Source organism: Gymnoscopelus braueri (assembly GCF_963280865.1).
Source record: "Gymnoscopelus braueri genome assembly, chromosome: 23".
NCBI lineage: Eukaryota > Metazoa > Chordata > Actinopteri > Myctophiformes > Myctophidae > Gymnoscopelus > Gymnoscopelus braueri.
In genome coordinates, this window is record NC_137625.1 from 34,432,630 (window position 1) to 34,447,629 (window position 15,000).

Below are 15,000 nucleotides of genomic sequence, written 5' to 3' on the forward strand. Positions count from 1 at the left end.
GAAGCAGCAGGAGTCATGTGTGTGTGTGTGTGTGTGTGTGTGTGTGTGTGTGTGTGTGTGTGACGGACTCTCTTTAATGTCCAGTGTAATAATAATAATATAATAATATAAATATGGATATATTATAATACTAATGTGAATTGTTTTTTTATTCCAGATCCGTGTGGACGGTTCTTCTCGGGCTCTGCAGTACGAGACGGTCCAGGCGGTGGAGAACGGACCCATCCTCCGAGACATGGCCTTCTCCTCGGACAACCACTACCTCTATGTGATGTCAGAGCACCAGGTAACGCATACACACACGCGTGCACGCACACACACACACACACACACACACACACACACACACACACACACACACACACACACACACACACACACACACACACACACACACACACACACACACACACACACACACACACACACACACACACACACACACACACAATAACCACAGGTTTGGACACTGTAGAAGAGGCAGTTCAATATCCATCAATGGACTATTACCCACCTCAACCCATGCCAATGTATCAGACGCACACACACTAAGCTGTCTGTCTGTCTGTCTGTCTGTCTGTCTGTCTGTCTGTCTGTCTGTCTGTCTGTCTGTCTGTCTGTCTGTCTGTCTGTCTGTCTGTCTGTCTGTCTGTCTGTCTGTCTGTCTGTCTGTCTGTCTGTCTGTCTCTGCATCCATTTTTTCTCCTCAACGGGTTGGCCAGTCAATTTGTACATGCAGCATTGAGCTTTGGCACAGGTAGGGACTGGCAGAGCTCATTCTTCTTTCATTTGTTCCAAATTTAAGATGTTTATTAGCATGTTTTGCCAAGTCTGAGCTGAGGAGATCTTTTAAACTTGGCCTGCTGTGAGGGAGGGCACACTACAGGAAGTGGGAATAAATAGCAGCCTAGCCAGCAGGATTTCACAGAAACATCCAAAAATCCCATTGATGTAGCATCAAGGATGAACTCAAACTGTACAAACTCTGGCAAGACTCAAGCCCTTGAGAGTTGAAGATGACGGCAAAGGGAAAAAATGTGAGCAACGTAAAATAGTTGGGGTGCACTTACTATCTGCAGGTATGGACTATAGTAGTACATCGTTGCTGTCGGGCAGAAACCTTGTACTGTATCTAGGCCGTGTGGTGACCCACCAAAAAGTGCCTAGAAAATGAATTTCGTTCCCACGACTTGGATCTACTTTTTCAATGCATTTTTGCATAGACAATACCCTTGTGGACTTTGGGTTAAAATTTCTCCGCACAAAATCCTGCAGTATTTTTTCACAAGCCAGAAATGTGTATAAAAGTGAGTAACCAAAAAACGAAAATCTTGTGCTGCTGTTTTTGCTTGTAAAATGTGTTTTTGGCAACACAAAATCTTTCTCAAATGTCATAAATACATGTACCTTTACCTAACACCTGAAACAAGTGTTGGTGCCTTAGTGTACTCATATTTGAATTTTGATCATGAAATGTAGAAAGAAAACGCTTCTACTGAAGTGATCGGCGCCCAGCACAATGAAACATACACATAGTACATTTAGATAAAAGCTTATATTTCATACATAGAAAATGTCACAACCTACTGTGTACTGAAAGGTAGGGGAAAAAAGCAGCACTCCTTGGCCCAAACTGGCTGAAAATCAGCCCCCTAGATTGGAATAATGCCAAAAATGGACTAGACTAAAATAAATACACTAAAGCTCCAAATTATTACAACATATGGTATACAATATTTATTAAAATACCACAGTGTGTCAGAGCATGTGTCATTTGTACATCAACCCTCCCACCCACCCACAAGATCAGGCCTTCTGTGTCACTCACAGGTATGAACAGAGAAATGTTGGTTGACAGTGCAACGGCAGCAAAATAGTATACAAATATGACAAAATATTAAAGTGCAGACTGCATCTCCTCTGGATGACCACTGATCACACCATTAAAGGATTTGGGGCACCAACTTGACTCAATGCGTATGTCTTGCAGCATCACCAAACCTTTTTCCTAAAAATACCTAGGAAGGACATGTATGTATGTTCAGAGATGTTGCACTTGGTAGGGCAGTGAAAAACCAGCTGGGGGAAATCAGGGGTCAACCTCCGCTTCAATTTATCCTGCCTGCAACATAAAATGTTAGGGAAAGATGAGCACAAGTGTGTAAGTAAAGATGTATTCACAATGATAGCCAATTTAGTTTAAATATACTCTTTTGTGAGGGAATACATCTATAATATACTTTTCAGCATAAAGGTTTTTGTTTTGTTTCCCAGAACTGTCAAAGACACACATGGTATTTGAGTTACCTGTAGTTTGAAGCATCAAGGTCCTCATGCTTCTTCACTGTGTTTACGAACATCCTTTGTAGCTGGTTTATTTTCAGCACCTCTTGGTCAACTATAAGCCATGGCGGATGACTCTCTCACAGAAGATCTTGTAGCGGTCAGCGAAGGGTGGTTCATTTCCACACACACACACACACACACACACACACACACACACACACACACACACACACACACACACACACACACACACACACACACACACACACACACACACACACACACACACACACACACACACACACACACACACACACACACACATTTTAACCATTTATTTATGTCCACATAAAGGAGAAACATACAGGGACACAAATATTATAGGTGCAGTAAGGTTACATTCACATAATCCTGGAATATGTTTTCATGATACAATAGGCATGTCACTCAGTACTCTATGGGTATAAGTAACACCGTCTCCGCCAATTACAACAGAGACAGCACAATACTTTGCCAACCTTTTTGCCTTCTTTTTGGGCATCCCAAGTTGTTGAAACCCTCTAACAGCCAGTATGTGGGTATGTCCTATAGGCTGCCAAATATAAAAACAAATAGTCTGCACCTAATAGCCCAGCTCTGAGATGGTATGTAGGAGTGGTTGGTATTTAATGATCTTGGTCATAAAGGCTTCCTCTAGGCTAAAGTCAAAGGTGCAGGCTATCTAATACAGACACTTCCCTGGACTCTTTATCAATCACAACATCTGGTGTATTAGCTGTTAACGATGTAAAGATGTCTGAGTTATCACAGAGATGGAACATGGATGAAATGACACGGGAATGTTTAAAATACAGTAATAGCACCCATACAATCATAAAATGACAAATCAATATTTGACAGTCCAATATTGACACGCATGTTTTGTTTACAATCTCTTACTTGGCCATATTGCCAATTAGCTTATGGGCTTTATCAGCACTGGTGAGATGCAGTGGTGGACAGCAAGAAAGGACAATTACTTGAGTACTGTAGGTTTTTTTAGTACCTGTACTTTCAGTGGTGTAAAGTAACTAAGTACATTTACTAAAGTAGGCTACTGTACTCAAAGTAGAATTTTGAGTTAGTTTTACTTTCACAACGTGATGTGTTTTGAGCTTATAGATATGCTATTTTCAATTGATTTTTTTCATGTGATAACATAAAAAATGATTTCAGTCTCATGTTAAAATGTGTCTCCCCCCAAATAAATCTATTGAAAATAGCAGATCTACAAGCTCACAACGCGTTGTGATGCGTTCTGAGCTTGTAGATCTGCTATTTTCAATAGATGTTTTTATCTGATAACACAATAAATTATTTCAGTCTCTCATGTTAAAATGCGAGTACCCCCCCCCCCCCCCCGTGTGTGTGGCTCACCTGCTGACGTTTCTGTTTGAGAGAGTTGATCCTTCTGCCGTTTTCCTCTCACATTAATCACATTAATGTCTTTTTGTCAATAACACGCTGGTAGAATGTTGCGTGAAACCCAGCGTCCTCAGGAGGCTTGTAAGAACCCATATCCACACAATGTTGACGTTTATAAGTAACGTTGACACACATTCTGTAGTAGCCCTGAAACATTCAACCATGTGTTTGCACTTTCTCCATTAACGGCCCGTACATCTACATAAACGTTCATATTTCAGATTTAAAATGCTTACCTATGGCCATGGATGTTACAATTATGTACGGGCCCAGAGAAGTACCTATATCTTCCGTATTGTTCAATAAAAAGCATGTTAATCCGATCGGTGGCCATTTTCACCATATCCTTTCAACCACGCGACCCTATCGGATGGGAGGTGTATTGCACTCTGATACATTATAAATCAATGAGAAAATGGCCACCGATCGGTTAAGAATACTCTTTATTGAACAATACGGAATATACGGGTACTTCTGCGGGACCCTACAGAATTGTGACATTAGTGGCCATGCGGTAAGCACTTTATATTTGAAATCTGAACGTTTATGTAGATGTACGGGCCGTAAATGGAAAAGTGCAAACACCTGGTTGAAGTTCGGTCGGGACAGACGACCGTCGTGTATCCATGGCTAGTTGTAGTTATATCCCATCTTGTCCGTGTAAATTCCTGAACCTCTTCTTTCTGGACAGACATAAGATTCATATAGCATCGGTTCGAGTCCTTTTGACGTGCTTTTGAAGGATATTTTCTTCGTTTTGAGTTCTTTTCGTCGGACGTTAGCGTTGCCATGGCTGTTGTTGCAGGAAATGGTGAGAGTAACGAGGCGACCCCATTGGCTGTAACGGGAATCACGTGCCAAAAACCGCACCACCCCTTTGAAAGTATTACTACGCTGCTAAGAAAATAGAACCGACTTTTAAACACTGATTAAAAACAAAATGCGCCAAAACAGATGGCGAAACCTTTGTTTCTTACTTACTACCAATAGATCTTTTTTAAGAAGCAGAGATTATTTAGATCCACTTGATGGGAACGAAACTGAACGAAAAGAGCCTAGACAATAGGGCCTAATCTACATATTTAAATTTTTTGTGTCTCTTTGTAAATAATCCCACTTGATCACTATGACTACAGCGTCATTCCAGGTTTCCACCTGCTTTTCCTGTAATTTAATGCCCTGCTTTGTCATACAAGAGTATCAGGCAAAAGTAGCCGTGAAATATAAATAGCCGATATACAAGCTCACAATGCGTCGCGATGCGTAGCGGCCCGAACATCTAGTATTCCAAAATGTCACCTACTGCACATGACCAAAATAGGGACATCAGGTTGAATGTGATTAAGTCTGTAAGTGGGTCTTCATAAATATTTAAACAATGAAAAGATATTTTGTGACTAAATTATATAACTAACATTGGACCCAGTGGAACACGGGTTATCTTTTTCTCTCTCGGTTTTGGACTTGATTTTATGTTAGACTATAATATTATGGTATTATACTGTATTATGAAGTTTGGCTTTCTAATTCTTCCAAAGGCAAGGGAGTGAGATTGTCTCTCTCTTACTCTCTCTCTCTCTCTCTCTCTCTCTCTCTCTCTCTCTCTCTCTCTCTCTCGCTCTCGCTCTCGCTCTCTCTCCCTCTCATGTGTGTTGAGACATCCACATTATCCACTGCAGTGTTTTGTTGGCAGTGATAGCCTATAGTCACCCAGAGCCAGCACACACTGCGGGGCTTAGCAACATGCCTCTCAACGGAAGTGTCTTCCTGTTACACAGGTGTGTGTGCGTGTGCGTGCGTGTGTGTGCGTGTGCATGTGCGTATGTGTGTGTGTGTGTGTGCAGTGTGTTAAATGCAGACATTTAAAGGTCCTAGATGACACACTGATAGTACCACTCCACTTTAAATATCAGACAGACGGAGAGAGTTGAAGGTGCCCTTTAAAATGCAGCTCTACTCTCTCTCTCTCTCATGAGGATTCAATCAGTCCATCTGGAGAGACAGAGAGAGAGAGAGACACAGACAGACAGACAGACAGACAGACAGACAGACAGACAGACAGACAGACAGACAGACAGACAGACAGACAGACAGACAGACATATACAGGGAGGGAGGGAGGGGGTGAGGGACGGAGACATTTAGGATCTTATTTGTGCATGACATCCAATTAACACTTTTATTAATTGAAGTTTCATCCAATGAGACATGGCTGTTTTCAGAGAGTGAATGAATGAATGAAAATAAATGAATGAATGAAAGGATGAATGAAAGAATGAATGAATGAATGAATTGATGGACGAGTGATTGAATGAATGAATGGATTAATTCATATAAACATAATTTAGTTTTTCCTCATTCTCTTAGATTTCTTCATTAACTTAGAACATAAATTTAGCATTTTCATTTGGGAATGCCAATTAGCCCTGGAGAAAAAACTTTTGGTCATTTTATCATCTACTCAGGCCTTTATGAGCCCCTCAGATAGTTTTTAAGTTGCTCGATTCAGTATTTATATATTTGATATTCATTTTATCAGACACGCCCCCTTCCTATACAAACCCATTGTAACTTCAAACTCCATTTTAACCAGTTTAGATTCGTCGAAAACACCCGTCCTTGGTTCTGGTGACTCACCCTGCCCCTTATTTTTTTATTGTATTTTATTTTTTATATTTTCCCCAAAAAAATATTTAAAATAAATGAAAAAAGTAATTGAAAAAACACGGCCCCCTCGCGTATTAGGGGGGCAGGGTGAGTCACCAGAACCAAGGACGGGTGTTTTTGATGAATCTAACATGGTTAAAATGGAGTTTGAAGTTACAATGGGTTTGTATAGGAAGGGGGCGTGTCTGATAAAATGAATATCAAATGTCTAAATACTGAACCGAGCAACTTAAAAACGGTCTGGGGGGTTCACAAAATCCCGAGTAGACGATAAAATGAACAAAAGTTTTTTTGAAAGTGAAATATCCCTTTAAAAGTAACCAAATTTGTTTTTTCCCATCTGTCCAATATGTGTGTGTGTGTGTGTGTGTGTGTGTGTGTGTGTGTGTGTGTGTGTGTGTGTGTGTGTGTGTGTGTGTGTGTGTGTGTGTGTGTGTGTGTGTGTGTGTGTGTGTGTGTGTGTGTGTGTGTGTGTGTGTGTGTGTGTGTGTGTGTGTGTGTGTGTGTGTGTGTGTGTGTGTGTGTGTTTGTGTGTGTCTGTGTGTACGTGCACGCATGCATGCATGTGTGTGCGTGCATGCTTCATCAACTCAATACCCATGACAGTAATTAATCCATTATCCTACTTGGAGGGCTGTCCTCCACAAAATGTCTGTTTAGGACGAACAGCTTGGGAAGTTTTTTTTTCAAATATAGAAACTGGTTCATGAACAGAACTTCATGCTGCCTGAAGCAGTGGGTCAAAATCAAACTTTTTTCATGTCAAGGACCCCCAAATTAATGTGAAATCTGAAAATATTTAGTGCCAGGGAACCCCCCGTACAAGATTAAGTAGTGTTGTTACAATTTAATAGCAGAACTACAAGCTCACAATGCGTCGCATCTGCTATTTGAAAATAGCCAAAGTATAGCATATAGGGTTAAAGTGGTGTGTGTGAGAGAGAGAGAGAGAGAGAGAGAGAGAGAGAGAGAGAGAGAGAGAGAGAGAGAGAGAGAGAGAGAGAGAGAGAGAGAGAGAGAGAGACAGAGAGAGAGAGAGAGAGAGAGAGAGAGAGAGAGAGAGGTATATCTAGGATTATAGGTAAACCAAGAACCTATCGTCAGTCTAAAAACATTATAATATCAAAAAATAAATAATCTGTATATTGAAACTATACACATAGGATGCCAGGTCAACAAATGAATCTATAGCATCTGTCTACATACTGTAACATGCTATCTAAATTACATTTTAACCTTTGCATAAGCCTGCAAGGTCATCGGGCTAAAGTGGAGTCTGAAGAGGTGAGTCTTCAGATTACGGCAGAAGTTTGGGAGTGAAGTGAGTGTGCAGTTCTAACTGCAATGGGGGAGTTTGTTCCACAGTTTGGGAACCAGAAGGGAGAAGAGTCTGGGACATGAGGAGCTTTGTCCCGGATGTTGTAGGGAAGGTTCTGACAGCTTCCCTGTGTTAGCTGAGAGAGAGAGAGAGAGAGAGAGAGAGAGAGAGAGAGCACATAGGCGCACACACACACACACACACACACACACACACACACACACACACACACACACACACACACACACACACACACACACACACACACACACACACACACACACACACACACACGCACTGTATTCCTAGTGGTGTTGAGCGTTAGACAAACAGACTTGGCTGGTCGATAGCAGAAGGGCCCCCCTGCTGCTCCGGGGACCCAGGGACCCAGACTGCTCAGAGAAAGACTGATATATGACGAACGAGGGGAAAATAAGAATGAGAGAACACTTTATTTTACAGAACAACACAACGACTTTAGTCAATACAGCTCCTATATATACCCTGCTGCTGGTGGCTCCAGAAGACCATGCAGACATAGGCCCCACTCTCTCCCTCGTTAAGCCCAGACTGGTGATACCAAACCTGGGTTGAACAGGCAGGGAGAAGCTCCCTACCCCCTACCCCCACCCAACTCTGAAACTTGTAGATCTATTTGAAAATGAAGACTAACACTAAGGACATGTTCTCCATGATTTTAGTTGGTTTTAGTTAGTTTTGTAAACACACAATACAGTTTCAGCATGAATACAAGAATGCTCGCCCCAAAACACTCGCCACCCAAGTATTACTAAACGTAACGTCAGTAAAACTATACCTAAAAAACCTAACCTTATTCGTAAACTCAGCCACAGTAACTATGCCTTAACCTAACCTTATTCCTAAACATAACCACAGTAAAACTATGCCTAAACCTAACCTTATTCACAGTAAAACTATGCTTTAACCTAATCTTATTCCTAAACTTAAAACTATGCAAGTGTGTTTTGGGATGCGTTCCGGTTACCGTTTCAGTTAGTTATATATATATATTTTGTAAAGCTAATTGTCAGGGTTTTTTTCAATTAAAAATGTCGTTATTTCGTTTTTAGCTAACTGTTTTAAACCTGTCCTCCCTCAGCACAACTTCTGTTATCCCTCCATCACCCCTCTCTCTCCCCTCCGTCTGTTCCCACTGCTCTCCAATGGGGTGGGGGAGGGGGGGGGGGTCCTACCCTCTCATTAACGCACTAATTGGCTTTGCTCTAATTGGATCACTCTCTCACCCTCTGACACGCTTGCACGCTCGTCATATCATTTCTGGGCTAAATGGTTGTGGTGTACTGTACATAGTCCGGTTTAGCCAATAGGATGGCTTGGTGGTATTGTACAGGTCAGGGTTATGTTAATCTCTCGAGACGGATCCTGCTAACAGCATTACCGAAATGTTAATACTGTCAGTCTGGGCACTGATTCTCAACCATTTGAACCTAAAGGACTCCCTTTTTGATATGCATTAGCTAAAGTAGGCCCTTGTTGCTCAACCTCTGGTCCGGGGTCCACCAGGGGTCCTTACGGATTTGTAACTCTGAGAGTATACAGATTTCCTCACATTTTCCTCAACTGTTCCTCACAGTTTTTTTGGGTCCATTTGTACACTCTTAGAGTTACTGACCCTCCAAGGTTGCATTTGGATCCCCAGGTGGTCCCAGACGTGACCCGACCTTTATGACCAGTCTGATTTTTTTTTTTTTTTTTTTTTTACTGTTAAACATGATTTGGTCTAATAGTTTTGTGATTTTATCATAATTCCTTTACTGTCTATGTACTGTAGGTATAGCAGATAACAGTGAAACTTTGATCAAAATAGGCATTCTTGTATGTTCTAAAATATGTATTTACTTGTATGTAATAATTGGGAAGTTGAACTGTGAGTCATTTAGCTGGGGAACCCCGGAACCCCCTCAATTGAGTGCCACTGCAATAGGACCGTACTGTTGACGCTGGTTGCAGAGCTGCGGTTCAATTCGCGTTAAATGGATTCTACTTCAAATGTAAACAAAACTCCCTTTGTAATGATCAAGCTTTCATTGTCTGAATTGCTCACTGAATTGATTTAATTGAAAATGGCATTGAATCCAGCCAGGCTAGAAGCGGAGTGGATTGATTATAGTATGAAGTGGAGAACACAGGCGTCGATTGCATGCGGTCTTAGATGTTTTATTGGTTTCATTGACGCTTAATTTGTTTAGTTTTAACTGAGGTTATATCACACAGTGCTTTGATACAAGGGAAGGCACCACGCTCTCCCCTCCCCCACCATCACAATTTATTAAAAGCGTTTAATTTATTTTCTATCGATTTTTAGAGGAAAATTACCACAGTATTCTCTGTCAACATCATCGCCCTTTAGTTAAACGTGAAGAAATCGATAAATGGGTGAATGAATTCCATAACACCCCAGAACAATTGCTTTGCTCGTCCATACTACACAGGACTATACTTTTTATTTTGGTAAATAACAGTAAAACACAGGACTGCACTTTTATTTCGGTTAATAACAGTAATACCTTTTTAGAAGCCAAAGATATATGGTGGCTGTCGGGCAAAAACCTCATTATGTCCGTATTTCAATTTTGTACGAGTTACCCCCTTTTTTTACATTAACCACCATTAACCATTAACCAACCTAGCATCCCTATTACCCAGGGCTCTGTACTTGGCCTGCTGTTTTTTTCCTCCTCTACACCAGATCTCTTCACCAAAAATAGTGGATCTACAAGCGATACACAACACGTCTTTTCTTGTTTTCTTCTCTTTTTTTTGTAGTCGTAGGAATGGAACTGTTCCATCATGGTCCGTATATACAAACCATAACTGCCACCAACGCATTGCCTTTACTAAATTATTCATGTCCGACATAGCAACTCACTGCGGAGTTTTGAATTATTGAAAGTGTGTGTACTATATCTGGTTCTACGAGATTGTTCAAAGTCAAACGCTCCCTCTTGTTTAGAACCCCGGAGGGGTGGATACATTCGACAAACTAATTTGCGGAGGAATTGCATCTTAGTATCTCATCAAAAACGGCTTAATAACAACAAGCGACCTTTTAGTTTCTATTACTGGTGGGACCGTTTTAGCGGCCGCTCTTTTCCGCAGTGAGCTTCTCTCAATCCCCCAGCGTGCGCTTGTGAGTTTACCATCATGGGCGTCTGCATGTGTGTATTAATATGTTGTGTCCTAGTTTAGAGCTGGAGGCTCTATATTACAAAGCAAGGGGAGAAGAATATAAAAAACAGACATGCTGCCTGACACACTTTCTGTTGACAAAGTTCAATACGGTTTTCTCTCTGTTTCCTCTGTTCCTGTGGACATCGTTTTACTGTTCTTTATTGAGTTCTATAACTAGCACACGTTTCACAAAGACTCTCTCTCTCACGAAAACACACGCACACACACACACACACACACACACACACACACACACACACACACACACACACACACACACACACACACACACACACACACACACACACACACATAAACACGCTCTTACTGTTCTCTTTTAGTCATATTTTCATTGAGGTGAATCATCAACATTCCTCCATTTCGCCTGCTCTATAGCTAAAAGGCCTGTTGCTTGTTGTTTACAGAGTCCCTGAGGCAAGATGATGTAACCTGCGTGTGTGCGTGCGCGCGCGTGTGTGTGTGTGTGTGCGCGTGCGTTGCATTGCGTGTGCCACTAGGGACGCAGCATCACAGACGGAATGCAAATCCACTTAGCACACGAAGGGGTCAGACCTCGCCGTGACACATAATTGCATTTTCCATCTGCATCCCTCAAGGCTTCAGCCCTCGCTGCCAGCATCATAGATGGCAGATGCTGCTAGGGTTAGCGTAGCATAGCATAGCCGGAGGCTGGAAAACGTTAGCGCATTGTTAGCATAGCGGAGGAAGTTTGAACTTATAGGGTTGCCCATAGCCCAGTGGGTCTGATATGTTGATGCCAAGGACCCCCAATTTGCTATGTATTAAGCCTCAGGCCCCCATTTCAAAATATTTGGAGCCAGGAAACCAGAGAGTCCCTATTTTGTAATTTGTTTCGTTTTAATGCGAATATAGCAGATCTAAAAGCTCACAATGTGTCACAATGCAATGTGTTGCAAGCTTGTAGATCGACTATTATAACAATTTTTCAAATTCTGCTCAAGTGGTTAAACTGTTCGTCAGGTAGTTAGAGACTCCCTGGAACCCCCTCAAGGACCCCTGGCGGTCCCCGGACCCCACTTTGAGAATCACTGGCCTAGGCTAGTATAGCCTACGGGGTGCTTAGCCAGAGTTATCACTTGCTAACACACACTATGCTTTTGTGTAAAATGAGGCAAGCAGAACTTGTCCTTATTGCACTCAAAATAATCTTCTGTTTGGTTACCAAGCAACTCTAATTGTCAACAAACAATCAACAGCCAATTCATTTTCAGTGTATTCACTTCAAACGATGAACTGCAACGGCGGATTGTAGTTACCCACTTCAACCCTAAAATTGTATACTTTGTTCTCACAAGGCCTCCTTTTCCCCCCTCTACACGAAATCTTTTCACACCAAAAAAGCTGATCTACTGTATGTATCGGCCATTTTGACCAAATGTTTGCCCCAGAATAGGGAGGATATGGGTTCAAGTGGTTAATGTTTTAAAGCTTTCATGACATTCACTTTTACACCACATTCAAAGTCTTTGTCCTGGTCCTTCAAAAGTGTACAAAAAGTTTTAAGTGAAAATTCCATTCCAGTGATCAATGGCAGGTGTTTTTCTCTCACATTTCTAAAGCCTTTTCAACTGCAATGAAAAAATAAATCTTTGCCTGCGGGTGTCGCTGGTGAGGGATTTTGCCTGTCAATCATCGCCTTTGCTCCGCCCCCCCAAAGGAAAGGATAGGGGAGGGGAGGGGCGAGGAGGAGAGTGGGTGGGATTAATCGACTGTGACCTCACTGTCGAAGGGCCAAGCTCAGATTACTTTTCAGCCTAATTATTCAGAAAACCCCAGACCACAGAAAATCCACTGAATGTTCTAAGTTCAGGTTTTTTGGGTGTAATTGAGGTTTTAAAACCCCAAATAAAACATTGAAAATAAAAAAAGTGAAAATGAATGTCATCGAACCTTTAAGCTTGAATATAAGAACCTGTGTAGGATATCATTGTTTATGAGTCTTGCATCTAATAGATGATAGTGGTGGTTGATAACTTTTTGCCTACAGCGGTGGTTCCCAAACTGGGGATCCGGACCCCAAATAATGTTGAGGGGTCCCCAGATGATTAGCTTAATGTGCAACATTGTTTTCTTACTCAACGGTAAACAAACCAACATACAGTATAAGTGTATACAGGGTACTGTATCTGTAAGTGTCAATTTAATGACTTTGAAGACCTTTTTAATACCAAACTGGCCAAATTGTCAAATATTACGTAAGAAGAGGCAAACATTGTGAACATAGCTACAACCTCACAACGCCTGCCAGTACGAGGTGTTTGTTTGGCTATTTTCACAATATATCTATCTGTAGTGTGGAACTCATGTGGAGTCATGCCTTCTTGTAACGCTTACAATTCCAAGTGCTTAGCAGGGTGGGGGGTCCCCAGTTCAAATATGAGTTTTTTCGGCGGGTCGCAGCCTTAGAGGTTTGGGAACCCTTGGCCTACAGAGCAGTTAAGAATTTGATGTGACGTAAAAAAAAAAAAAAGAGAAAGAAGAACCTAGCCATTAATAAATGGTTAGCTTTTGGGGATGGGGGGTGTCTCTTCTTCCGTCGTGGGAAACGGAGAGATAAGTGAAAATAATGGATCCCATCGCAGGCATTCGTCTTGCACTGACGTCTCTCCCCGACGACAGCCACGACGGATGGCTTCTCATTTGACCTCTGTAGACATCGGATCAAAACAATATTGCGCCCGCAGCCATTGGGCCAATCAATCTGTTATAACTGAGCCAATGACGGCGTTGGGCTCTGCGGCTGACAGATCGAGGGAGGTGTCAGCCGTGATCACAACACAACAGGAAATGTACAGTCAAATAGCCTACAATCAGCAGTACACAATCTGGGAAGTCATGTTAGCGCTGCAATATTCCATATCTTATCCAACGAACCCTAGCATCACTATTCTGGGGTAGAACACTGGCATGCATGCACGCACCCAGGCGTGCGCACACACGCACGCACACACACACACGCACACGGGCAGCTGCACTTGTACATGCACAAGTACATGCACAAGCACCCGCGAGTGCACAGGCACACATCATTATTAAACACGATCTCATATGTAAGTCAAATAATAGCAAGTTACGTAACAAATACTAATCTGTGCTCCCCGCCCAATAGGATATGAGAGAGAGAGAGAGAGAGAGAGAGAGAGAGAGAGAGCGAGAGAGAGAGAGAGAGAGAGAGAGAGAGAGAGAGAGAGAGAGAGAGAGAGAGAGAGAGAGAGAGACCGAGACCTGAGGGAATAGCAGGAGAGATAAGTCTGGGCCAACGTGTTTTCCATGGTCTTCTATCAACTTAAATTTTCCTCTGTGGTCATTTGGAGTGAAGAGTTTTTGACTGCAGGTTTAATTATCAGTGATGGAGAAGTGCTCACATATTTTACTTTAAGTAAAAGTATCAATACTGCAATGTGGAAACACTGTTTACAAGTGAAAGTCTGGTAATCAAAATGTACTTAAACGTACAAAAGTATTGGCATCAAAATATGTATACGGTTACTTTCAAGTGGCCAAAGTTTAAATAGGGCTGAAATAGTCATCAAAATCTACAAAGTAACTTGTAACTAAAGTAAGTAAGTAAAAGTATTGAACATTGGAAATACTCCAGTAAAGTAAAAAAAATATATATTTTACAAGATTGTACAGTACAAAAAGTACAGTACTTGATTAAATGTACTCAGTTACTTTCCACCACAGCACGACGATTACACATCATGCAGCTCCCTCTGGCTGAAAACTCTGGCTCTGTCTCGCTCTGCCAGACAATCAGACATCTATCTCCGCCTACTGATATGACTGCTGACATCTAAATCCTAGTGAATGGGGGCTATAGCTGCGTGGAAGCAATTCAGGGATGTGAAATACAATAAAATAACTGCATCGCAGAACCCAATGCAAAGGAGTTTAGGTCCTTCGTACTGTGGGTGGTGGTATCAAGATCGGTACATTTACTCAAGTACTGTACTTGAGTATAATTTTGAGGTTATTTTACTTTATTTGAGTGTTTCCATTTTTCGGCAC

The 15,000-nt window shown here is 41.8% G+C and overlaps 1 protein-coding gene across 1 annotated transcript in view; it reads left to right on the forward strand.

Annotated features, from left to right (window-relative positions):
- The window catches only part of plxna4 (plexin A4), a 355,677-nt gene that overhangs the window by 185,782 nt on the left and 154,895 nt on the right, over positions 1-15,000 (forward strand). The window contains exon 4 of the mRNA XM_080421613.1: positions 158-286. Within this exon, the coding sequence (XP_080277739.1) occupies positions 158-286 (129 nt within the window). The remainder of the gene's footprint in view (positions 1-157; positions 287-15,000) is intronic.